The following is a 26870-nucleotide window of genomic DNA, read 5'->3' on the forward strand; positions in this document are numbered from 1 at the left end:
TTCCCATGGCTTCTGTGACACCATAATTTCTTGGTTTTCTGTTTATTTTTTCTTAGTCTTTTCATAAACTTGTCTGTCCATCCTTTCTGTGTTGGTGTTTTTTAAGACTCTGACCTAGGCCTTCCTCTCCTTCCGTGCTCCTGGCTCTCTCTGGCTGATCTTGGTCGCTCACAGGATCTCCTTTCCCATCTACTGACTCCCAGGATCTCTGAGCTGCAGACTTATCTATACCACTAACTGCTCGCTGGATATCCTTACCTAGATATCCCAGTCACCTTTAGCCCATTGGGTCTATAATTGAGCTCATTATCTGCCTTCTTCTCTTCTCTTGTAATTCCTCTTGATGGTCTTTTAGCCCAGATATCTAGCATCAGTATTTATTATTATTATTACTGTCATTATTACTATTGTATGACATTGTGGCAGTTTTTAAAAATGGTCACAAATTCTTTGACACCCCTTCCTTGTGACTGTTTCAACCAACAGAATGTAGCAGGAGTGACTTCTGAGGCTGGATCATAAAAGGCCATGCAGTTTCCTTCTGGTTCTCTTGGGCATGCTCATTGTCTGGAAGCTCCCCATCAGGATACTCCCTCTTGGAACCTAGCTGCCACATTGTGAGAAATGCAAACCACAAAGAATAGTCATGTCCCTGTACTGTGTTTGACAGTCCCAGCTGAGCTTAGCCTTTGAGTTATACCAGCCCAGGCATCAGACATATGAAGAAGAGTGAAGAAGCCTCAGGTGATGCTAGCCACCACCCTCAAGTCACCCCCAGACATTCAGGTGTCTTATATGAGGCCCCAGGCATTGTGGACTAGAGATACACCATTCTTGCTGTGTCTTGGTTGAATTTCCAGAATCTGTGAGCATAATCTGTGGTCATTTTTTTACACTACCAAGTTTGGGATGATGTGTTATGCAGCATAGTACCCAGAACAAACAAACATATATATACATATACATATATATATATATATATATATATATATATATAAAAGTGCACATTTCCTAAGTATACAGCTTGATGAATTTCATAAAGTGAACACATCCATGTAATCAGCACTCACACGAACCACACTCTGGCCCCTTCCAGTCATTGCTTTTCCAGGTGTAATCACTAGCCTGACTTCCAATACCATAGTTGAATTTTGCCTGTGAATGAACTTATATAAACTAAGCATCAGTTTTTAATCCTTTTATTTTCCTTTTGTATGCATCTTGTCATCAAGTCCTGGTGCCCTACCTTCATGTCCACATGTCCATTTCTCTGTAACTTTACTACTTCAGTTTGGGCCTTACTAATTTGACCATGTATAAAATTATTCATAGTTGTCTGTTATCCCAAGGATAAAATCTAAACTCCTTTACATGGCATACAAATCTCCAGTTCCTGACCTCTGTTCATGTCTTCAGCCTCATCGCTCAGTGTTTCCTCTGCATGTTGCCCAGGCCCCAGACTTGCTGTACTGATTGTAGTTCCCAAGGCTCCTCCCCACCTGTTGTTCATTCTTCTTTACCTTCGTATGGGGTGATCCTTCAGGCTGAAACTTCCATTTCTTTTTCTTTTTTAAAGATTTATTTATTTATTTATTTGAGAGAGAGAGTGAGAAAGAGAGAGAGAGACAGCAAGAGAGGGAACACAAACAGGGGGAGTGGGAGAGGGAGAGTCAGGCTTCCGGCTGAGCAGGGAGCCTAAGGGGGGGCTTCATCTCAGCACTCTTGGGACCACGACTTGAGCTGAAGGCAGATGCTTAACGACTGAGCCACTCAGGTGCCCCAATTTCTTTTTCTTTTTAAATACTTTTTATTTTAAATGAATTTCAGGCTTACAGAAAGTTGCGAAAAATGTACAGAAAGCTCCCGGAAACAACTTAGCCATGTTCCCTTGTTATCATCTTAACATAACCAGAGTACGATGATTAACATCAGGAATTAACATTGGTACAATACTTTGAACTAAGCCACAGACCTGATCTGAAACTTTCATTTCTCTTAGTTTACTATACTCTTGCTTGTTTCTCTGCTCAGACATCATTGACTCCTGAAGACTTCCCTAAGCCCCTTTGCCCTTCTTTCCGTTCATCTCACAAGCCATGCTAAGTGTGCTCCTCCTCGATGGCAATGATTACACTATATTGCAATTGTCTGGCTTAAGGGCCGAGGTCTTGCAGGGCAGATATGGGTTCTAATTGATTTGGCTGGAATCCTGCCTGGTGTGGAGGTGCTTGTTCCATGTTCCTTGAGTGACTGAACAAGACGTGTCCAAGGAGGAATACGGGGAAGCAGGTGGTGGGGTAGCTAGGAAAGGGCGGTCATCGGCCGGGTACAGTCCAAGCCATGCGCGCAGATGGGGCACAATGACCTACTCTGTTTGCAGTTAGCCTTCTCTTAAGCTCAGCTTCTCCACAGGCCCTTGGTACATACTGACTCCTCCCCTCAGACCTACCCTTCGTGCTAGCTCCGCCTCGTCCAGATCACTCTCCCTCCCTAACCGGGACCATTGGCCCCGCCCCTCCACGCTAGTCTCCCAGCCCTCGGCTCTCTCTCCGAAGCCCCGCTCCTGGCCTTTCCCTGCCTCTTAAAGTCGCGTCCCACCTTAGGTCCCGCCTTCTGCCCTCTGGTTCGACCTTTCCTCCTCAGGCTCCGCCCCCGCCCTACGGTCCTCCGCCTCCCCAGAAGGCTTTCCCTATGACACGCTGGAGTCCTTCAGTGGGGCGGGGTTTACAGGGCGAAGAGGCGGGACCCGGAGAAGAGGCGGTACTCCTCACTCGAAAAGCTGTCCGCAACCCCGCCCCGGCGCTCGGCCGTTGCCAGGAAACAAGTACGACGCTCCGGCTCTGGCCGGGTCCAGCCAATGAGCTGGCACGCCACTGCCCAGTGGTGCGTCGCTGGGCGGTTACGTGGGGTGCGCGGGGGCGCGGGTTGCGTGTGGCGCGGGGCGGGGCGCGGCTGGTGCGCCTGAGGAGCGATGGCGGCGGCCTGAGCTCACCTAGCACGGCTGCGGCGATCGGGCCTGGTCAGGGTCGGGGTTCTGTGAGTGAACGGCAAGTATGAGTCGCAAGGCCCGGAGAGGCGAGTGAGGGGCTGAGGGACTGGGAAATAACGGCACCGGATTTGGTGACTCTGCTGGTTGAGAGGGGACAGCGTGAGGGGCCGGCATGTGGTGAGGGGCCGAGTGTGAGTGGCTAAGGTAGGGGAGCAGCGTAAGAGCCTAAGGGTGAACGGGCAAGTGAGGAGCTGGGCAAGAAGAAGGGCTAGGGATGTTTTTCGAGGGGCCAAAGTAAAGGGGCTTGTGAACATGGTTTAGTGAGGGGCTGAGGCACCTGTGGGCAGGGGTGAGGGCAACCCTGAGACCAGAGTGAGGGGGTACGGCCTTTGCGGGGAGGGGAGAGTAAAGGGCAAAGGCGGGATCATGCAGGCTGGTGGGAAATGGGTGAAGGAGTTGAAGCTAGGGCATGAGGGAAGGAATGAGGATTGTGAAGCTTGGATAAGGTTGAGGTTGGTTCTGGAGCCTACTTCGATGGACTGTCCTGCCCAGTGTCCTGACTAGTCTCGGACCGAGTAGGACAGCTTGGGTGAAAGTGTTGTGCACTTGGCTTTAGGAGAACAGAAAAACGAAGGCGTCATGGGCAGTAATAACTATGATAATGAAAATCATTTTTGAGGCTTAGTTTTTAACCAGAGTAATCACTGAAACTGTGGTTTCTCAAGTTCCTCTTTGGGGCTCCAAACTTGGAGATGGCCTTTCTCATGGAGGGTTTTTTGGGCATGACAGCCTATGTTTGTTTTCTCTCCACCTGCTTCTGGGCAACCTTACTCCTCTGCTGCTCCTCACTTTGTTTAGCTGTGGGGCTCTGATGGTTGTCATCTAAATTGGACTAACCATTTTCAGTTGCTAATTCTACTTTCATGAAAGTCACATGGTTTGTTACATACAACACTATATTTAGGCTCAAACAGAATGGCTTTGCTGTCAGTTTCTTTCAGTTAAAAAAAAATCCTACCTTTTTGAGGTAAGTTTATATACAATAAACTGCTCATATTTAAAATGTGCATGAGTGTTGCCATATGTTTACATCTGTGAAGCCATCACCACTTTCAAGATACTGAACATTCTACTGCCCCCTTTGCACTCCTATCCCTTTGCACTCATTCCTCTGTCCATGACACATTTTTGGGTTCACTTTATTAGTATTTTACAAATCCCTTTCTCCCTGCCAACCCATACTACATGAACATTTTAAAAGTTCTAGACAGCTGGTCTAGTGGTGGACACTTCACTTTCCCACCACTAAATTTTCCTCTCTAGTGACTGTCGATCACAGGGCCCAGATACCTTCCCCAGCCTCAGGGAGATTTAGGCCTTTCCTATCCAGACTGTTTTCTTGAGAACTAGGGGCAGTCCAAGTGCAGGTTGCCATTCTGTTCTAGAGTCAGCCTAGGGACCAACTGTTCTGACCCATGGTATGTTTTCATTGCTTCTCTCTGGAGGCCATACATTTTCATGCTGATGGAAGCCTTGACCACCTACTCTGATGGGCAGAACCCTGTATAACCGACAGGTATCATAACAGGGTTTAGAGCAGTGATTCCTAAACACTGGGCCAAGGATAGTGCCAGTCCATGATAAAGATTTCATCCGTCCAAGGAGGAGGGCGAGAAAGAGAACATATGAAACATGAATTTTTCATAAAGATAAGTTCATTCTTAGATTACTCTTTTAGTGTTAAAGTGCTGACTGATGAAATAATGACAGTAGATGGTGGGTTGTAAAGAAATGGTCTTATTTGCCAAAATAAGAAGTAAAAGCCTATTTTTAAAATTCTTTAGAAATTATTTTTACTGGTTCCTGAAATGGAGAAATTTAGAGTGATGATGGGTGGTTGTTGTTATTATGGTTGAGAAGGCCTAATTTTAGATAATTTCTGAAATTTGAACAGCATTCATTCAATCTCACTTTTCCCTGGGTTTACATACTTTGTGAAGTAGGCACGGGCGGGAATTCTTACGTTATAGAAGATGATTCAAACTTATGAACCAGGGTCACATAGTGGTAAAGTGGCAAAGCTGAACCCAATCTGGTTTCCTGAGAGCGGGTGACTTGGAGGAAGAGCTTCAGTTTGTAGCAGAGTGAAAGCCATGTTGACTAAAAGGCATGTTAGGTATGGGAAAAGTTGTGATGACTCAGAGGACATTATACTGGCAAAAGGCATTTTTTATGATTTGCAATTAGTGTGGTTCCAAAAGAGATTAAAGGGACTTTGAGGATCACATAGAGATGAGGGTTCTGTTTAATATTGTGGCAATGACATGGGAACAGGTATACATAATACCTGGATCACATTGTGTTAGTGGTAGGATGAGTCAAGTCATCAGAGTGTTCTTAGGGACTGTCCAGATTCTCGGGTGTTCTGGAGAAAGCACTGGGTTTGGTAAGCTATACTGAACTCTGTTGAAATAGTAGTACAGTGAGTAAAATGGATTTTGACTTAGACATACAGCCCAGTGGTAGATCTGAGAAGAAGTAACCTAAATGAAGGTGGTGATGTAGAGGTAGAAACATGTTTGGAGTGCTGTATGTAACTGTTTATTCTGCATCTGCTATGCACCAGGCACTCTGCTCAGTGCTGGGAGAGCAAGTTCATTCATTCATATATTAATTCATTTATTCATTCAGCTCATGCTTTTTCAGTATGTAGTTTGTCCTTGTGAAGCTTACATTTTATGAGATAACAAAGTAAACAAGACATGGTCCTCTGAGGTCTCAAGGAATTCTCAGTCAGGTTGGGAGAGGTAGATACATGAAAAAATAATTTCAGTTTAGAGAGTGTGAAATACAAAAGCATATCATGGGGATATAGTCTCTCCCTGTGTCATACATGTTCTGTGGTCTACCATATATCTGCACAGGTATTAGAGATTTATATATCCAAAACAACACTCAGTGCCTTTGCTCTGAGAGCATGCCATTGTATCACATGCCCTGTCTCAGTTCCGGCAAGGACTTCAGTGTCCTCTTCATTCTTTCTGCTTCTTCATCCCCTGCATTTAATCACTCACTACAATCTTAATATATTTCCCTCTAAAGTATTTTCCTCTCCATCTCCATGGTTACTTCTTAACTGTTAAAGTTTTAGTTTACTTCTTCTAATCTCTTATCTGGATCCCTCCACCCCCCAACAGTCTCCTGCCTTCAGACTTGATCTTTTCTAGTCTGTCCCTAGAATGATCTTTCTAAAAATACAAATGTAATCATGGAGCTCCTCTCTGCTTAAAAACTTTTGGCTCTTTGTGTTCTGTAGGACAACATCCAAATTCCTTAATATGGCATCATTTGGCCTCAACTCACCTCTCCAGCCTCATCGCCTGCCACTCCTTACTTTGTGTTCTAGCTTGAATAAATTGTTCACAGTTCCCTAACAAACATGTTACTTTTTTGAGCCTTGAGATCTTTGTAATAGCTGTTTCCCTTGCTAAGAATACTTTTTCTTCTCTGCCCAGTGAACTTCCCTTGTTCTTTAGGATAGTTCATTCTCTCCTCTTCTTTTTGACATCTTCTTTGTCATCATCACCCAAGAGGTGTGGAGAAAGAACTGTGTGTGACATGGAGATACACTGCTGTAAAGGGGAATCACCGTGATAGAGGTTACATTATGTAAAGGCTGTGCTGAAGTCAGGTGAGCTTCCCTGCAAGAAGCAGAAGTTCTTGGGGAGAGGGGAGGGAGTGAGTTGGGACCATGCATTGATAGCCCATTTGTCTTATACATGTAGGCTGAGGGATGGACAAGCAGGGAGGATATGTGTAAGCTGAGCTCTAGTTTAGTAGGCTCCTGTGATTTCCACCCCCCCCCGCCCCCACCCCACCTGCCTTTTTGTACTGCTGTGAGGTTTTAATCAGATGTTTCTACTTTCAGTATTTAGGGTAATGGCTCATTCATGCCTTCTATGTCAGTAATCAGTCATCTTGCCTAGGAAGAGCCATTGTAGGGAGAGAAACCTTAGGACTTTTCTGACCTGTTCTTGAAAGGTCATTTTGGTCTCTCCCTGTCTGCTGTGGATATTGTAGGTGTATCCCTGCCCTCAGCTCCCTCCCTGTCTTGCCTCTCCCAGGGCAAAGGTTCATAAGGGAGGCTGAGCCACTTCCTGCCCTGTGCCTGCTATTCTGAGGTTGGTGGACACCCTTGCTGAATGTGCCTATAAGGCTATATTTTGTGCTATAAGGTGAGTGACTGACCTTGGCTGTTTGTGGGTCTGAAAGATCAGCTCTTCCTTTCCTCTTTTTCCCTGTGGCTGAGCCTGAAGGTACATCTAGGAAGAGGGGTCTACTCTTTTTTCTAGACTTTGCAGTGAGAGGAAAGGGCGCAGTAATAAGGTGGTGATTCCATTCTCTTTGTCTTGTTATTCTCTTTGTCTTGTTTTGAACTTTGCTCAGTAATAGGGAATGAGAGAGTCTTAAGTAGGTGACAGGAACACCAAGCTGTGGTCTTCTTTTGTTTTTGCTGTTTGTGAAGGGGGCCCAGGTTAAGTGCTAGCTTTTGTGTTCTGAGACCCTGATTTCAGCGTGGTTCTTCTCTTTGAGGTCTTTGAGAAGAGTTGAAGATGAGGGGATGAAGAAAGGTCCTGGAGGCTATCCTCCTTGGGTCTATGAGAAGTGCCCTTTGTTGGTCAAGTAGTAAAGCAGAAGTGGGCACCCCAGTTGCAGTCAAGGTAGGAGTTGGTTGTTAATCTTTGAAATTGAGTTCCAAGAGCTGAAGGGAGTTCAGTTTTGGACATGTTAAGTAAAGTTTTACGTTGCTGAGACTGGATGCTTTGCCCTTCCTCAGCTCACTAGAGTATGAGTGTGAGGTGGTAGGAATGGATGTATCAGAGCAGGTTAGATCTCTTCTCAGAGGTAAGGATATCTTGGTCAGATAAGATCAGAAGAAGGAAGGGAGAAAGGAAAATGTCATTTACGGAGAGACTGCTTTGTACGCCTGGCATGCTATGCAGATTATTTTATTTAATTTTTAAAACAGTAACAATACTTATTTCATCAGGAATTTATAGATAAGGACACTGAGGCTCCCACGTATGAAGTGATTTATTTAAGGTCACATAGCTGGAAAACGGTGGACTGAGATTCAAACCAGAGCTCCTGTCTTACCTACTACTTTGTGTTACTCTTGACCTTAGGGCTTCTATTTATTTTCAGTACTCAAATGAGATATGATTGAGAAAGCATTCTGTAACCAATAATGCTCTTGTACCAGTTAGGGTCCTTGCAGAGGGCAGATCGCACACATTTAGTTTGGCAAGAGTCTAATAAAGGGATTATATTTACAAAAGCATGGGCAGAGTTTAAGGAAACAAACAAGGGGGATGGAGTCTCCCAGGGCTTCTAGCAGTGAGAGAGCTAGTAAAATGGGACCTTTCTTACCAGTATTCTCGACTGTTGGCTTTGCTTTCCCCAGCCCATGCTTAAGGACTTGGGCAGACAGATAAGTACCTTTTTCAGTGCGTCCCTGCTGCTGGTAGCTACTAGGGTGTAGGACTATTTGATGGTTTATAGGAAACCTTGTGTGAAAGACTGAGCATCCCTTCTGTGGCTCTACCCCATCTCACTTCTTTTCTTCACCACCCCCACTCTCTTGGGCGAGTGAGTGTGGGAGGATTAGGTGGTTGGTGGGCAGTGATGGATACTAGCTTCCCCATTTCAGATTTCAGATTTGTTTTTCTTAAGGATTTTTTTATTATTATTTATTTATTTGACAGACAGATCACAAGTAGGCAGAGAGGCAGGCAGAGAGAGAGAGAGGGAGGAGGAGGAAGCAGGCTCCCCGCTGAGCAGAGAACTGGATGTGGGGCTCAATCCCAAGACCTGGGATCATGACCTGAGCCGAAGGCAGAGGCTTTAACTCACTGAGACACCCAGGTGCCCCTCAGATTTCAGATTTACCTGAACTGGCACCCATCCTTTGTTACTGTTTTCCTCCTTTCTCAGAGAAAGTGGAATACCTCAGTTTCGCAGAGTGGTCCTATATCTGATTTGTCTGTCAGTTATCCCCATCTTATTTGTCCACAACCTGTTACTTTCTTCATACTTTTCCTCACTTGACAGACATACTTGTGGCTTTCCATCCTAAAATAAAACAGCACCAAAGGATTAAAAACTCTTTCTCTTGACTCCTCACCTCCCACCCCTCCTAGCTTCTTTAAGCTGTTGCCCTATTTTCATCCTTCCCTTTGTCACTGACTTTCCTGTATTGCATCTTACACTTCTTTGGCTCTTAGTTATTCTTTAACTACTTACTTCCCGAAGTTTATCTAAAACTTGATTGCTAAAATGACAGATCATTTTTAACATTCATTCTACTTAGTCTGTCTGTAAACTGTATATTTTGGCGATCTCCACTTTCTTGAAACTTCCTTTCCTTGATTTCTAGATTATCATTATTTCTTGTTTTTTCCTTCCATTTCTGGCTCCCTTCACAGTCCTCAAAGATACTTCTTTGCTTTCCTAAATTCTAGTTTTCCCCAGGATGTCACTCTCAGCTCCTTTCAAGATCTGCTGTTCTCTTTGGAGATTTCATCCATCTCCATAGCTTCATCTACCACCTTTAAGTTGTTGACTCCTGGATATATTATCTCTAGTCTTGGTTTCACTCTTGAGCTCAAGTATAATGTTTCTGTTTGCTTTCTGATATCCTATAGATGTCTCAAAGCTTAACATATCTCAAAGCTCAATAAAGTTTATCCATCCTCTTTTCTAAAACACCTTTGTTATGCATTTCTCACCTATTAATGGCATTATCTTTCACTGAATCTCCTATACTTCGTAGAGTCTTCTCTTATCCTCCATCCATTTGTCAGGTCTTGTTACTTCAAGTTAAGTGGATGCAGATTATCTGCATTTGCATCCCAGTCTTGCTACTTAACCAGCTGGTTAACTTTGACAGTATATTTAGCCTTTGTAGGTTTTGATTTTCTCATGTGTAAAATGGAGATACTAGTACATCTAGAGTTTGTATGAGGTTTGAATGAGCTACTGCATATAGTGCTTAGAGTAGAGCCTGGCGTGTAGTAAGTGCTTAATATATGTTAGCTATAATTATTTTAAATTTAGCATTCAGTTCCACAAGCATTTTTGAATGCCAGGCACTGTGTTGGCACTGTAATTGCAAAGAAGAATGAATGATATGGTCCCTTTTGAAATAGCTTGCTATTATTGGCAGAGATATTACAGGTGTAAATAATTTCATTATCACCTGGGACATACTAAGATGAAGGTGAATCTCAGATTTATCTTTTCTAATTTTGCTCTTACCACCTTACTTCGTCTATTGTCTGCCTCTCTCTGCTCCACCTTACACTGCTATCTGACATCTCTTTTTTTTAAAAATTAACATATAATGTATTATTTGCCCCAGGGATACAGGTCTGTGAATCATCAGGCTTACACATTTCACAGCACTCACCATAGCACATACCCTCCCCAATGTCCATAACCCAACCATCCTATCCCAACCCCCCCAACCCCCAGCAACAACCCTCAACCCTCAGTTTGTTTTGTGAGATTAAGAGTCTCTTATGGTTTGTCTCCCTCCTGATCCCATCTTGTTTCATTTTTTTCCTTCCTAACCCCTCCAAATTCCTCATATCAGAGACATCATATGATAATTTATCTGACATCTTTTTTAAAAGCAAATTTGATCTTGTCATTTTCTTGTCTAAAAACCTCCTTTTTTCCAGGGTGTCAATAGACAAAACCTAAACTTGTTAGCATGATACTCAGTGATAATTATACTCCTCACCCATATTTACCCTCCAACTCAATAATGTTTCTTTCTTCTCTAAGTAGTCTGTGATTAGGCCACCCCCAACTTCGAACTGATTTTCAAACTTGTCATGTTTTTCCACAGTGCCATATTTTTGTACATACTGTTTTTAATGCGAAGGCCTTTCCCTCTACTCTCTTTGTGGCCGGTATCTCATTGCTAAAGACTTAAGTCAGACATCACCTCTTTTCTGGAATCCTGTTATAATCTCTCAGGCAGAATTAGTTGCTTTCTTTCATGTCTCTGTAACTCTTTTGTAAGTACCTCTGTTTATAATATTCATTGGAGTTTTTATTTATGCTCCCCACCCAAATGTTTTTTTCTGTCTTCATATTTCCATTGATTGCTTAGCAGAGTACTTAGTACTTTATCAGTATGGATGTACTTGAGTTAATCAGTGAGTGAGCCCAGCCTGATGTTCAGTATTGGCCATGCCCTTTATTATAAGACTGTCTCTTCTGTTCTATAGGTTTCCTTAAGCCTAGTTGTTACCTTCCTTTAGTTGTAAGTTGGTAGTGGTGAGAGAGAGTATCTGGGTAGAAGGGAAAGATTTTAATGTAACCCGAGGGCAAAGTGTGGGGCTGGTGCCAGGTCTCTGGGTTCCTTCAGCCTTTGTTGAACTTAAAGAGGAAGGACAACTGAACCACACCTTTCCTCTGAAATTTTTTTACTTGTCAGAGATAATACTGCTGAGGGGTGAGGGGTACGATAGAGAAGGAGCTGTGAGCTATGGTCTAGGCCAACAGCTCTTTTAGTACTTTTCCCCTTTCTTTAGTGAGGGTGTCATGTCATGTCCCCAGGAGTGAGTGTTGTATATATCTGGCAGGATTGGGGTATATGTGTGTATATAGGAATGTGTCCTTGTGTTCTTTGCTGGAATGAAAATTGTTCTGCTCTTTTGGTTTGCTCTGAATTTCCACCTCTTATGTGTGTATTCAGGTAGTTAAGGGTCTGTTGGATTATTTCCTATTGGGTGGGCTTCTAGGGAGGGCCAGTGATTGGTAGAAAAAAAAATTTCTTCTTCGGTAGTCCCAGGTGTTTGGAGTCAGATCGAGACCTGCTTTCTTTTCTTTCTTTCTTTTATTTTTTTAAACTAATTTTATTTTATTTTTTAAAGTAATTTTATTTTTATAAAGATTTTATTTTTTTAAAGTAATCTCTACACCCAGTGTGAACCTCCCAATGTGGACCTCCCTGTGTGGACGGAAGAGTTCCATGCTCTACTGACTGAGCCAGTCAGGCACCCCAAGACTGGGTTTCTTTTCTTTTCTTTCTTTCTTTAAAGATTTTATTTATTTATTTGAGTGAGAGAGAGCACAGACTGAGAGAAAGGTGCAGAGGAGAGGAAGAGAAGTGAAAGGAGAGGGAGAAGTAGACTCCCCGATGATTAGGGAACCCAATGTGGGGCTCAGTCTTAGGACCCCAATCATGATCTGAGCCAAAGGCAGATGCTTCACTGACTGAGCCACCCAAGCACCTCAAGACTGGGTTTCTTGACCATTCATTTGTTTGTTTGTTTATTCATTCATTCATTTGTTCATTCATTCGTTCAGTTAAGCATTCAGACATTCAGCAGATACTTACTGAATTCCTAGGTAATGTTCTGGTACTAGGGATACAGCAGTAAATAAAATAGATAAACCTAGCCCTCAGTGAGGTTGCATTCTGGTGCTAAAGCTAGACAAATAAATAAGCAAATAAATATCTTTAGGTACTGAAACCTGCTAAGAAGAAAGTAAGATTAGGAAGCTAGAGAGTGAAGGTGGGAAGATGTGCTTTTAAGATATAATTAAGTAAGGTTTCTCTGAGGAGATGGCATTCAAAAAGAATGGAGTGATGGGAAGAAAGTGAAGATCAGGGGAAGAACACTCCAGGCAGAGGGAATAGAGATTATTCAGGAAGACCTGTAATGAGTAAATCAAACGTGAGGATGAGGATGGTAGGATGTTAATGCAGATTAGATCATATAGTGCCCTAGAGGCCAAGGTAGGGGATTTGGATTATTGCTAGTGTGATGGGAAATCTTTGAAAGGTATTCAGCAGAGGAGAGATGTAACATAATTAGGGTTTTACAAATACTCTGCGACTCAGCTCAGTCAGTTAAGCATTCACTCTTGATCTTACCTCAGGTCTTGATCTCAGGATTGTGAGTTCAAGCCCCACATTGGGCTCCACACTGGGCATGGAGCCTACTAACTAACTAAACTAAACTAAACTAAACTAAAATAAAATGAAATACCTGTCAGGTGGGGGGCAAGACTGGAAGCATAGAGACCAGATTGGAAGTTATTACAATAGTAAGACATGTTTGAGGGTAGAGGTGATAGGGTTTGCTGATGAATTGGATATTGGAATTAATGAAAATAAATAAGGATGATGCCCAAGTTTTTGGTCTGAGCATGTAGGTGAATGTTGTTATCATTTCTTGAGATGGAGAAGGCTGGAGGAGGAACAGGTTTGATGGTAGAAATGAGTTCTCTTTTAAACACATTACATTTAAGATGCTATGGTGTGTGTGTGTGCGTGGAATTTTCAGTGGATTGGTGGCTCTGGGTTCTTTTGGGGAATGGAGAGAGGCAAACTCTTGTTGATCTCTTCCTTCTCTATCTTTGAATTAGATTTGCCAGTCGGGACTAGGCAGTGATCTCTGAACTCACTACTCCAGCCTGGTTTATATTTTGGCTCCATGGCCAGCTACTGGCTCCTGCAGACCGGATGAAGCAGACTAGAGATACAAGTGGAGAAAGCCTCCAGCTGGCAGATTCTTGGAGAGTGGCCCTCTGGCCGCTGGCCCTGCCCAGCCTGCCTCATGGAGAGGATGAACTGGCTGAGCAGACTGGCCTCCCGGGGCCCTGGGCACCGTGTACCTCAGGGGGCCAGTCTGCAGACCCCTGTCATGGCTGACCCTGAGACATGCCTCATGGTCTTCAAGAATCACTGGTCCCAGGTAGGATATTCTATGCCAAGTGGCCTGATTTACTGGCTGCCTGAGTTCTTCCAACCTACTGTGTACTCTCACCATCTCATTTAGTCATTATTTCATCTAAGATTCCTGCAGTCTTCTTTCCTATTTCTTCAGGTGGTGCGTATCCTGGAGCGGCAAGGCCCTCGGGCAGCTCCTGGGGGTGCAGATGATCTCAGTGCTGTGCGCAACCACACTTACCAGATGTTGACACTGCTGGTAGAAGATCGTGCCGTCCCCTCAGCCCCTACTGCCCCTGGGCCCTTGCTGGAGTTTGCTCTGCGTGAGGACCTGCTAACCCGTGTATTGGCATGGCAGCTTCAGTGGGATGAGCTTGGGGATGGGGTTGAGGAACGGCGAGCTGAACAACTGAAGCTGTTTGAGATGCTAGTGAGTGAAGCTCGCCAGCCACTGTTGCGACATGGTCCAGTTCGTGAGGCTCTGCTGACCTTGCTGGATGCCTGTGGCCGTCCTGTGCCCAGTAGCCCAGCACTGGATGAAGGCCTGGTGCTACTTCTCAGCCAGCTGTGTGTGTGTCTGGCCCGGGAGCCTTCATTGCTCGAGTTCTTCCTACAGCCACCTCCTGAGCCTGGAGCTGCCCCCCGTCTTCTCCTCTTTTCTCGCCTCGTTCCTTTCGTCCATCGAGAGGGCACGCTGGGCCAGCAGGCTCGTGACGCCCTACTCCTGCTGATGGCTCTCTCGGCTGGGAGTCCCACTGTGGGCCGCTACATTGCAGATCACTCTTATTTCTGCCCGGTCAGCACCTCCTGGAATGGGGGGTGGGGTATGGTTTGTAGACATTGGATAGCATCTTGCTATCCAGAAGATGTGGAGGGGCTATGTATGGGGTCTTTCTCCTTTAGGTAGTAGCCCCTAGGTTTGAAAGAAGTACCTGGAGTTGGGGTGGGAATGAAACATGGGTTTAGGTGGATAGCACCAGTACTAAGGCTCTTCGTGGGCCGTGTTCCCAGGTGATGTCCTGGCACATTTGGTAACTAAATATCTGATTTGGGAATAGCTCTTTCCACTATTCCTGTCAAAACTCTGGGTTACTTACTCCCCTGATCCCCTTTTTTTATATTGTCTGAGCTTTTGGTAACCTGTCCTTGGGGATGGCCCCCAGGTGCTGGCCACAGGGCTGAGTGCCCTGTACTCCTCACTGCCCCGAAAGATTGAGGTTCCGGGGGATGATTGGCACTGCCTGCGACGGGAAGACTGGCTGGGCGTGCCAGCCCTTGCGCTGTTCATGAGTTCCCTAGAATTCTGCAATGCAGTCATTCAGGTGGGACTGGGGTTCCCAGGAGGTCTGGTCTTTGGTCATTCTGGGGAGATAGGGGGAAGGGGGCATATTCCCTAGAATTCTGCCATCTTGGGGGTGGGATGCCTGTTTGTACCATTCTATTCCCTTCCATACAGTGGCCACCTCACATTCCTCCTCCCTCTCTCTTTTGTACCCCTACAGGTGGCTCACCCTTTGGTGCAGAAGCAGCTAGTTGATTATATCCATAATGGGTTTCTGGTGCCTGTCATGGGCCCTGCCTTGCACAAGGTGAGAGTTATGGGTGGCAAGGCAAATTAGGGTATTAGGCTGAGGGGTGGTGACCTAAATGCCAGAACTAATAGGGGAGGCAGTGGGCAGGGTACTCCTCCCTTTTTCCATGTCTGTTCCTGCTTCCTCCTTAGAACTCAGGGAAAGTAACTCAGTATATGTACAGGGAAGCACTAAATTTCCAAATTTTCCCTTCCCTTCGCCCAGACCTCTGTGGAGGAGATGATCGCCAGTACCGCCTACCTGGAACTTTTCCTGCGGAGTATCTCAGAGCCTGCTTTGCTCCGTACCTTCCTGCGATTCCTGCTGTTACACCGGCATGACACCCACACCATCCTTGACACCCTCGTTGCCCGTATTGGCAGCAACTCCCGGGTATGGCCCCTACCTCTGTCCTGGCTTACCTGGGTGAGCCATCTTCTCTCTCTGACCTTTGTTCTGGGAGGGTGTGCCTGCCCTTCTTTGGCCTTTGTCTCCAGCAATCACTTCAAAGTTAGGTGGCATTTACTTTCCAGTATTAAACTTTTTACCGTATTGGGTATAGATTTTAATCTACTGCCTTGCTTTTGTAATATATGAATCTAGAACACGGTTACTTTTTCTGGATAACTGGCTGCTCATCATGACTAGAGGTTTTGCCATTGTGTTATACTTGTAGCTTTGGCGTGAGGTTCTCTTTAGCTGTGTGTTGTTCTGTGGCCTGCTGTGGGTAACTCGAGATCACTTCTCCATGTTTTGTGTCTGCTTTGATAGGTGATCCTGTTGCTACTGGTATGCTTAGCTTTTCTCCCCTTTGGATTTGCTGCATTTGAACTGCTATAACTCAGGGCACCCATTCTGTCCACGTACCGACTTAAACATTCCTTTTTCCTGAACATTTATATTGAATGTTTGCTACATGCCTTACTGTTTTCTCGTACTAAGGATAAATGGTAAACAGAATAGACATGGTTGCTGACTTCATGGAGCTTCCTTTATGGACACACAAACCCATTAATAGAATAATTGAAAATTGTGGTCATTGTTATGAAAAAACTAAATAGCGTGCTTGGGAAATAATAGGGTGGTCCAAAACCTCACTGAGGAGGTGACATTGAGTTGAGACCTAAACGTCATGAGGGAGTTTGCCTATTGAAGAACAAGTGGAAGAAGAGTCTGGGCAGAGGGAGCAACATGCAAAAGATATGAGAGCTGAATGTATTTGAGGAAATGAAAGACCAGTATGAATGGAGGTGATGTGAGCAAGAGGGAGAAGGAAATGAGATGAAAGTTGAGAGGTAGGTAAGATTCAGATCATGCATGGCCTTGTAGACCATGGTAAGAAGTTTGGATTTTAACCAATATATGAAATAGGAGTAAGTAGTTTCTATGTAATAAAGACCCAAAGTCTTCCTAGGGGAATAAAGCTATTTGTTTAGTCATGGATTTTATGGCATTTATTTGGCTCCGCAACCATTTTTGTTTCCTTATTATAAATAATTAAAGTTCTCTAGGTCCATATTTTTAAAAAAGAAGTTCTTGGATTACTAAAGGTTATGGAAAACTGTTCAAGATAATTGAGATACCTTGAGATATCTGTAGTCAGCCTCGTGGTAGGTGAGGTTTCGGAAGAGCTATGAATAACTGAAGGGTATAGAATAACTAAGGGTGTCTGGAGGGTATCTAAACAATTAAGGGTATGGATGAGATATTTCACACTGACTCTGATGAGACCAGTGTTTCTGAACCAGGTGAACACTTCAGAATTTGAAAATGGCAACAACGACAACATATTCTAGGCTCTGCCTTAGCTCTCTTGAATTATAATACATAGGGCATATAAATCAAGTAATTATGATACATGCATGGATTAAGTATTACTGGTAAAAATCAATAAGGGATAGGAGTCAAAACTTTAATTTTATAAAGATACCAAAAAAGGTTTATTTCTCGTTATGCTAAAGTTAAACCATGGTCTTATATCTTTAACCTAATGGGATGTCCTGTTCATGTTTTGGGACCATTGATTTCCTTCTTGAGGTTGATTTTTTTTTTTTTTTCCTATGCTGGGCTCTATCTGTCTTCCTTTCATCTTAGTATTATCCTCACTTCTTTGATTCTCTCTCATTTTCTTTAGACTTTAGCATTTGTTTCTATTAGTCTTGCATTTGGTCCTCTGGTCTCAAGGGCCTTCAGGTTCTTGGGCTATTTCTTCCTGGTTCCTGCTTCTTGGAGGAACCAGAATGCTTCTGATTTCAGGATGCCTATGTTAAATGTGTAATTGCTTTCCTTTCCGTTGCTTGGCCTTTTTAGGCGTGAATCAGTTGCCCTGACTTTGAACTTCTTTAAGCTTGTCTTTTGTGGCTTAAAGTGATTCATGCTAGCTTATCAGTCTGTGTACCTGGCTATCTGTTTTGATTTCCTATTACTGTCATAATAAATTACCACAAACGTAGTGGCTTAAAACAACATAAATTTATTATCTTGCAGTTCAGTACATCATACTATGACACGGATCTCATCAGGCTAAAATCAAAATGTCTGGTGGACTTGTGTTCCTTTCTGGAGGCTCTAGGAGTAGATCTGTTTACTTGCTCGGTAGGGTTGTTAGTAAAATTTGTTTCCTTGGAGTTGTAGGACTGAGATTCCTGTTTTCTTGTCAGCTGTCAGCAGAGTACCATTCCCAGATTCTGAGGCCAACCAAATTCCTTGTTTCATGGCCCCCTTCCATCCTCAAAGCCATCAGTGGTGAATCAGGTTTCTCTCATGCTTCAGATTTCTTTTCCTTCTTCTTCCTGACCCAGCTGGAAAAGGTTCTCTGTTTTTAAGGACTCATGTGATTTGATTGGGCCCACCTGCATAATCCAGGCTACTCTTCCCATCTCAGATTCCATAACCATAATCATATCTACAAAGTACCTTTTGTCATATAAGGTAAAAATATAGATTCTGGAGATTAGGACCTGGGCATCTTCGGGGGGCCATTTTTCTACCTACCATGAGTGTGAATGTTTCCTTTGCTAGTTAGTCAGGGTAAATCTGAACGTTTTGCTGTCCAAAATGTGAACTGCTCTCTCATCTCTTTCCTGCTACAGTTGACTTTTAATGCTCCCACAGTCATTTAGTAATTGATGAGCACCTAGACTGTGCAGCGGTGTCCTGGCCTAAGACCCAGTAGTTGGTCTTCAGGGAGCTCCAGGTATACTTGCCATGAGGGAAGTAGAGAGAAAGTGCTGTGGGGATTTGGAGGAGTGAGGGAGTGCTTATACACATCTATACTCTTCCCCTCTCTTCAGCTAGCCAGAGAAGAACCACCTTCTTATTTTCTAAAACAAATGGTTCCCTCTATTCTGGACCCACCTATTTTTTCCTTTTCCTGTCAGCTGTGCTTGAGCTTCTCTTTCTTCTACCTTCTGAGAGATACACTAGTATTGGAGAGGTGACTCAGATTCCTTGTTCACAGCCCCACCTATTTCGCAGCTGGTATTCTTCCAGGTTCCCTCTGGCTTCTGCTTGGCCTCCGCTGTGGTCTCTACTGACAGGCATTTACTCAGTTAACATGTTGCTGTTGGCTCCTGGTAGTCATTCACTCAGTCCCAGTATTTCTTGGGGTCTCTCTTCATGGGTACTCATTCCATAGCCAGAGAGTCTGCTGACATGTGTGTGGTCTGTAGAAATACAGACTCTGACATATGGTTCATTCCTATCTGTGAACAGTGAAGTCTTGCCTATAAAGATCATATGAGCATTTATTTAATAACTGAATGATTATTATATGCCAGGCCCTGTGCACATTGTTACTCTAGGAGTGGTTGGTTGGGCCTGGGGCTGGGGGGTTCCCATTTGGTAAACATCTTGGAGGGTAGAGAGCTCTTATGGTGACTCCCTCCCTCCTCCCCCACCTCCCCAGCTCTGCATGGTCTCTCTGAGTCTCTTCAGGACCCTACTGAACCTCAGTTGTGAGGATGTCCTGCTGCAGCTGGTTCTCAGGTACCTGTGGGGACAGGGCTGAGGGATGGCTGATCCTGAACCCTCCAGGCCTTGTGCACTGCTGGGCAATGGGTTGTATTGGGGTTGCTCATGTGTTTCCTGGCTTAGTCATATAGTTTCATTGGCTTGATGTTCTCCCAGGTCCTGTCCTTCCTGATCTATCCTGTGTCCTTTTTCTGCTGTCTTTCCCAGGTATCTTGTCCCATGTAACCATGTGATGCTGAGCCAGAAGCCAGCTGTACGTGATGTGGACCTATATGGACGAGCGGCAGACAAGTTTCTCTCCCTAATCCCCCGCTGTTGTCGGCATCATGCCCCTAGCCCACCCCATCCAGAGCATGCCTCATGGGCACGAGGTGGGCCTAGCAGAGAGGCAGGGAGAAGGGAGGACACCACGGGTATGGCCTGGGTTCTGGAAAGCCTAGCAAGAAGGTGGGGCTAGGGTGTGCGGAGGAGGGTGGCCATGAGTGGCATTCCATCTTTGCGGTGGTCGATGAGGGGTCTTGCAGGGTGGATCCTTAACTCCACCAAAGAAATGTAGCTTCTGAGCCAAGTTGCTCTTCTTCATCCCAGTCCTGTATTGTTTCTATTTTCCTTTGTTTCTTTGGTGTTATGGGTGGTGAGAGGAGGTGGTGGATGCTGAAAATCTTAATTAGGAGGGTGGAGAATCAGCTGCCTGAATAGATCACATGTCTTTGTTGCTTCATTGTCTTCTCTATCAGTCTCCGTAGGTGTCTTATCCTTCCTCTTAGCCCTCTGTCTCTTTGATCCCTCTTATGTTTTTTCCCTCTGTAGGCCCTGGAAGCCCAAGTGTTGACTCCTCTTCTGTGGTGACAGTGCCCCGGCCCTCCACACCATCTCGTTTGGCCCTGTTCCTGCGACAGCAGAGTCTGGGTGGCTCGGAATCCCCAGTTCCAGCCCCTCGCTCACCAGGGCTTGCTGCATCCCCAGCCTCCAGCCCTGGCCGAAGGCCCAGCCCTGTGGAGGAGCCTGGTGAGCTGGAAGACAATTACCTGGAGTATCTGCGTGAGGCACGCCGTGGTGTGGACCGGTGTGTCCGAGCCTGCCGTACCTGGTCTGCCCCGTATGATGGCGAGCGGCCCCCTCCTGAGCCCAGTCCTGTTGGCTCCCGGACTAAGAAGCGCAGCCTACTGCCTGAGGAGGACAGGGACACTGTGGGGGAAGGGGAGGAAGAAGAGCTGGGGAGTGGGGGGCTTGCTGGGGGTTCAGGGGAGGGCCCTGGCCTCCTGCCCCCTCCCCAGCTCAATGGGGTGCCAGGACCATGGCCTGAGGGGGCCAAGAAGGTTCGTCGGGTACCTGAGGAGGGAGCTGGGGAACTGTCAGAGGGCACCTCTGAGGGCATGGCAGGACTAGAGGGCTTTGGGCAGGAGCTCCGGGAACTGGAGGTGGCATTGAGCAATGGGGGGGCTGGCTCAGAACCCCTGCTAGAGCCTCCACTACCTCTTGAGGAGGAGGAGGCCTATGAGAGCTTCACCTGTCCCCCTGAGCCCCCTGGCCCCTTCCTCAGCAGCCCTTTGCGGACTCTCAACCAGCTGCCAAGCCAGCCCTTCACTGGTAAGCTACTTAGCCTAGGCCTTCTCCTTTTTGTACTCTTTGCATGTACTTGACATGTTTGTGCTAATATCTGAGATTTCCTGGCCATGTCATTTCTGTGTACTTGCCCAGCTCCTCATCCATTTTGCTTGGGTCCCTTCCAGATACATATCATGTTGTACTTAATGTCTCTGTGTCTGTCTATACATCTTCCATGCTTGTGCTGGTTTGAGTATTGATTTATGTCTGAGCCTTGTATGTCTGTCCTATGTGCATGTTCCTCCTTTTCCCTAGTCTGGCCTTTTCCTGGGATTATGATCAGGGTGTTCTGTGTTTGGTGTTTCCTGGTGAATCACAGCAATATATCTGAACAATATATATGGAGGACATACCTGCTATCCTCTATGTGAGGCACCTGTAAGCCATGCTGTTCCATGCTGTTCCCACCGGTATATTTGTCTGGGTGTTGGGTCTCCTGTCAACTTTTCTCTAGCCCAGGATCAGCCCTTCTGGTGTTCTTCCCTTGCTGTATCCTGGCCTTCTTTCTTCTCTCAGTCTCCTCAGAGAAGGACTCAATTTCAGGATTTTCTTGTTCTCTCTCCTTGGGCCTTGTTGGTTGCCATGACTACCCAGTAAGACTTTCTTCAAGTCTTACGGTTAGTAGTAAGGACTAAAACAGATAGTGTGAAATATGTCTTGGAGGGCAAATGACAAAAGTGTGGCCCTGAGTGCTCCAGTTGAGTTCTTTGGTCTTTCCAAAGACCCTGGAGCTAGACCTGACCTGACTGGCTAAGTCCTCTTCGGTTTTTGTTTGAGAGCCAGCTCTACCAATCCTGGTTTTTATCCTTACTCCCCTTCCTCTAGGGAGCAAAAAACCACTTCTGAGAAGCAGTGTAGTGCTTTGGACTGGACACACCTTGAAATAGTGTCTGTTCATGTCACTGATGCATTTAAACCACTTACTGTGCTGCTGCATTGGGAGAACTCAGCACATTGTAGCTTTTTACTAGGATCATCATCTCTTGGGTGCATGGCAGATAAAAGTTGACCAAGGTATCTACCCATCTTTTGGTTGTTCACAGTCAAGTTATCATGCCTTGATCAGTCCATGTCCTTACTGGCCTGGGATATGCTGCTTGCACAGCACCAAGGCTTCTGCTCTAGAGTCCTGACAGCTCCCACTTGCAGACTATAGAAAATGGCTTTCCATTTGTTTAGGCTTTTCTCCTTTCTGCTCAGTACCACTAGAAGGTGGTATGCAGGTTTTACCACATTCTTGAAGCATTAATTGAAGCTGTATCCCTTTTCTTCTTTGTAAACTCATCTGAGATTTTTGAATTTTCTCTTGCAAGAGAGTCTCAGGAAATAAGAGAAACAGTAGGACAAAGTTATGTGTTATCTTAGGGACCCTGTTAAACTAGGGTTTATGGAGCTAAGGCTACTCATGTGCATCTGGAGTGGAGAATGTTTTCCAGAATTCACTGCCTCTTTGCTTTCGTTGTTCTCCTTAGTTCATAGTGCAGTTCTTAGGTATAATCCCTTTCCCTCACAGACCCCTGGTTAGATAGACTGTGATGGTTCTAGAGTCCTCATGCTTGGTGATCTGGCTCAGTTGAGACCAGTTCTCCTGGTAGATCATTTTCATCCTTTCTGTTATCCTCTCACCCAGCAAAGAGTCTGCCCTCAATCAGTTTTCTCTGGCTCTGAACTAATCTCTTTTTTTCTGTAAATTCTCTTCTACCTTCTTGGTTCCTGGTTCCTGAACAGGGCTGATTTCTTCTTTGGCTTCCAGAGATTTCTCTCCCATCTTGAAGTTGGCCTGTGTAGGCACCTTTGTCTTTGCTACAGTTCATTTTTGGTTTCTTCTGACCCAGGTGTAGTGTTATCCTCTGTCTTGTGTGTAACCTATTCTTCTTTTGGTCCCAATCACCTTCTTGCTTGTTCTTCTTTTGTGTCTCCTGGGTGAAGCTTTTTAAAAAACCGAGAGGTGTTATGTAGCTTATAGTTATTACTGAATACTTATAATTTGTTTGATCTTTGGCTGACTGCTTTATAATAGTGTCTTTTTGATCCTTTTAATAATCCTATGAGGTGGGTATATTTTATTTTGCCAAGTAGGAAACTATGCTTGGAGAATTTTGGTTCATCCAATAACTTAACTAGTAAAAGATAAAGCTGGAATTTAAAACCAGGTCTGTCTGACTCCAGAACCTATGATCTGGCTCTTCATCTTAAGTGTGTGTAAAGCTGGCATCTGGGCTCCTGTGGGTCCATCTGGTGCCTGCCATTTCATCTCCTCCAGAGTAGGTGATCACAGGATGCTTAAACATATATCCGGAGACTGACATACAAATAATTTTCACCTAGTGACATGGTGGGGGGTGTGTCTCTTGGTTTTGGGAGGAATGAGTGCGATGTGCATTGTGTTCAGGCCTTGTATCCTTGTACCCACCCCTCCCAGGCCCCTTCATGGCTGTGCTCTTTGCCAAACTCGAGAACATGCTGCAGAACTCCGTCTATGTCAACTTCCTGCTGACGGGGCTGGTGGCCCAGCTGGCCTGTCACCCCCAGCCCCTGCTCCGCTCTTTCCTGCTCAACACCAACATGGTCTTCCAGCCCAGTGTCAAGTCCCTGCTGCAGGTGTGCGATGCATGCATGCATGGGTGCGTCCAGGCTCCGTGGTGGGCCAGGCCCGCAGCTGGAGTGGCCCTGGGGGGGCTGGGAACAGGCCCAGTGGGACTAGGAAGGACTCTCAGTCTAGAGCCACACAGAAATGTCATGAAGTTGTGCTTCATAGGTGCTGGGTTCTGTGAAGAATAAAATTGAGAGCTTTGCGGCCTCCCAGGAGGACTTCCCAGCACTGCTATCCAAAGCCAAGAAGTACCTCATTGCCCGTGGCAAGTTGGACTGGGCTGAAGGCCCTGCAGCAGGACCTGCCCCCCGCCGCTCTGATCCCTTAGGTGAGGCCTACCCCACCACTCCACCACTCCACCCCTTTCCCTATCTTCCCTAGATAGCTAATTAGTCCAGGTTAATTGAGCTCTTATTAAGGGTGGAGTCTTGTGCCATGAAGTTGCAGAAAATTGAGTCTTGATGTTTGTTGTCTGGCTCTAGTCAGAGGATAAAATACAGTTACGTCCACTCAGAGCCAAATCAGCAGCACCAGCAAAAACTGTTCTAGGAGTTGAGGATAGGCAAGGGGACAGAGTAGTCTCTAGGTTGAGGTATTGGGAAAGGACATGGTATTTGACATGGTCCTTGAGAGATATTTGATGTGGTCCTTGCATAGGCCAAGGAGTGGGATGGCTTTACTCTTTTGTCTAGGGGACCACACGCACTATTAAGTTGGAGCAGGGGATTTAGAAGGTGGTGAAATTGTTTGTTAATAAGGCTGGAAAGATTTGGCCAGAGCCGTAGGTGCTCAGATGAGAAGTTGGGCTGGGTAGAAGTTGTGATCTTTCAGGCAGTGAGAACCCATTGGGTGTTCTTAGATATGAGAGCGGGGAGATAAGCATGTTAGTTCATGTGCCAGGTAAGTTGGAGCCAGGAGAAAATAGAGTGTAGCTATGACTAGCAAGGCTTGAATTAGAATAGTGGAAAAAGAAAGGAGGAATTGGATAAGGTAGAAATGGGAAGGAAGTATTGGCAGAGTTTGGTGAATGGTTGTGGGGTGCAGGGAAGAAGGTACAGTTAAATATGACCATGCAGCTGTAAATTAGAGCTTCCATTAGTAAGTGTCTGAGTACTTGCTCTATGTGTTGGCCATTGTCTTTGGTACAGGAGACTCAGGGAGTTACAAGATGAGACCACTGCTTTCTAAGAGCTGACAGTCAGTCTAGAGAGTGAATAAAGAAGTGTCATTACTGAAAAAACAAAGTCCCAAAGGTGGTGAATGTAGTGCACCAGGACAGAATTAACTTTGGATGGGAAAAGGTTCCCCCCACACCGCCCCGAAGGCAAATGATACATATCCTGGAGTTATGATAGGAGGAAGTGATATGTATCCATGGAGTTGTGAGGTGTAGAGGGGAAGGTCAGGAATTGAAGTCCTTTATTTGCTAATCAAAGTAGGAGGCAAAATAATGTGCTAAAAGCAAGAGAGCAGGGTGAGATGGAAGATCTTGAGAGATATGAGTTGGGAAGACAGTACCATAATGGTTATTTTACAGCTGATGTTCCTTAGCATGATTTCCTCATGGTACAGCACTGTGACTGTGTCTTATTTCCATAGTTGTGGTCCTGTGTTCACTGTGGAAGTAAATAAGGGATTGAGCCCTTGAGCTCATAGATTTCTCTATGAGATGGAAGACATGTGCACAAGTTATTCTAATACAGTGTGATAAAGGCAGTGAAATAGGAAGTCAGTGGGGGGCAAATCAGAGGAGGTTTCTCAGGGGGTGGGGATAATGAGATTAGGCCAAGGGGCTAATGAAAACAGTGGGGAGAGTAAAATTAAGGCATAGAGGGCTACAGAAGCATGAAAAGAGGGTTGAAGTTTTCAGGAAGAACAGATAGGTGTGGATACAAAAGCAGGGGAGGGTGTAAAGAGTTTGGAGAAAGGGTTGGAGGGGGCATGTGAGCCTGGTTGTGAAGGGTTCTGAATGCCATATTTAGTAAATCTGTGTAGCATATTTCTGTAGCCAGTGTTTGAGATAGAGAATGAGAACCATAGCATGATATAGAATCTAGACCCTAGAGTCTAGGCCCTATATATTGTGCAAAGATCCAGAACCAGTAATCTAGGAAGAAAATTAGAGGAGAGAGGGCAATATTTTAAATGGTTCCTTTGAGTCTAAGCTGAGGTAAAGTTGTCTGGCCATGTGAAGTTGTCTAAGCTGATGTGAGGTAAGAGGATGGCTTTGGTGGATATGAGAGGGACTGGTGGTGGTGGAGTGGTGGCACAGGAGAACAGATTTTGGAAGGGTAGTAGGGTATGGGACACATGGTAAAGCCCCTGAATTGTTGTTGCATATATGGCCCTGTGGGTGTGGAAGGAGCAAGGGATGTGGGTCATGTGTTAATAGACAGGCAGAGGGAAGGTAGAAGTGGTTGGCTCCAGTGTAGGAGCATAATGTAAGGGTGTGTTATGGACTGAGGAGACAGCTTAGTGGTAGTAGAATAACAGGTGGAAAGGGAGGAGTAGTAAAGAGTCCCTTAGGGTGAGAGGGCATGGAGAAGCGGTCTTGGATGGGAATGAAGTAGCTGAAGTGTTGACTGACTGAGAAGACTGAGGGTGATGGTTGACTGGGTGGGGAGGCTGGATAGAGGGAAGAAGGCTGGGCAGGCAGCATTTTGGTTTTAGAGTCATAGTTGAGATGTCCGTAAACCCAGGGAGGGGGGCATCTCTCTCAGACCGAGAGAGAGTGTGCCTGACCCCAGCACCTTCACAATCCCCAATACCCATTTATTCCCAGTGAAGAGCCGGAGGCCGTCCTTGGGGGAGTTGCTCCTGCGGCACGCACACAGTCCAACCAGGGCCCGGCAGGCGGCACAGTTGGTTCTTCAGCCTGGGAGAGACGGCGCAGGACTTGGCCTAGGTGGGGGCTCCCCTGGGGCTTCAACTCCGGTTCTGCCCCCTCGGGGTGGGGCCCCTGAGCGCCAAGGTGAGGCTCTGCGAGTCAAGAATGCTGTCTACTGTGCAGTCATTTTCCCTGAGTTTCTCAAGGAATTGGCTGCCATCTCCCAAGCCCATGCTGTCACCTCGCCTTTCTTATTGGATACTTCAGAGGAGGGATCTGGCCCTCCTGTCTCAGGCTTTGGGCCCCTCAATCCTTAAATTTCTTCCATGGACAATCAGGGCCTCACGTGGCCTGGGCTGGGGCCGGGTTGTAGGCTCCTTTTTATGTTTGGAGGCAGTGGCAAGAGAACTTTTTAATTTATTTCCAATGAATGTTTTATGGAGAACTTGTTGCAATATGTATAAAAGGGAAATCTCTATTCTGTGCTCATTCTTCTTTCCCACCCTTTTTTCTGGCCCGTGGCCCCAGGAAGGTTGTACATAAATGGGGAGGTCAGGGGT

The 26870-nt window shown here is 45.5% G+C and overlaps 1 protein-coding gene across 4 annotated transcripts; it reads left to right on the top strand.

Annotated features, from left to right (window-relative positions):
• Positions 1 to 2943: 2943 nt before the first annotated feature.
• FHIP1B (FHF complex subunit HOOK interacting protein 1B) lies at positions 2944 to 26788 on the top strand. 4 transcript variants are annotated; one of them, XM_080817567.1, is made up of 12 exons: positions 2944 to 3047; positions 13436 to 13764; positions 13897 to 14535; positions 14903 to 15061; positions 15242 to 15328; positions 15536 to 15703; positions 19218 to 19297; positions 19490 to 19653; positions 20093 to 20290; positions 23313 to 23491; positions 23649 to 23811; positions 26266 to 26788. In XM_080817567.1, exons 2-12 carry the CDS (start codon positions 13627 to 13629, stop codon positions 26625 to 26627), a joined length of 2337 nt encoding a protein of 778 aa, XP_080673693.1. In that variant the 5' UTR covers positions 2944 to 3047; positions 13436 to 13626; the 3' UTR covers positions 26628 to 26788. The 4 variants fall into 4 exon arrangements, with proteins under 4 accessions (XP_080673693.1, XP_080673692.1, XP_080673690.1 ...); XM_080817566.1 differs by having other exon boundaries at positions 2949 to 3075; positions 20093 to 20872; XM_080817564.1 differs by having other exon boundaries at positions 2954 to 3047; positions 19490 to 19695; positions 20093 to 20872.
• Positions 26789 to 26870: the final 82 nt, after the last annotated feature.

The sequence above is a fragment of the Martes martes genome (assembly GCF_963455335.1).
Source record: "Martes martes genome assembly, chromosome: 10".
In the NCBI taxonomy this organism is placed as follows: Eukaryota; Metazoa; Chordata; class Mammalia; order Carnivora; family Mustelidae; genus Martes; species Martes martes.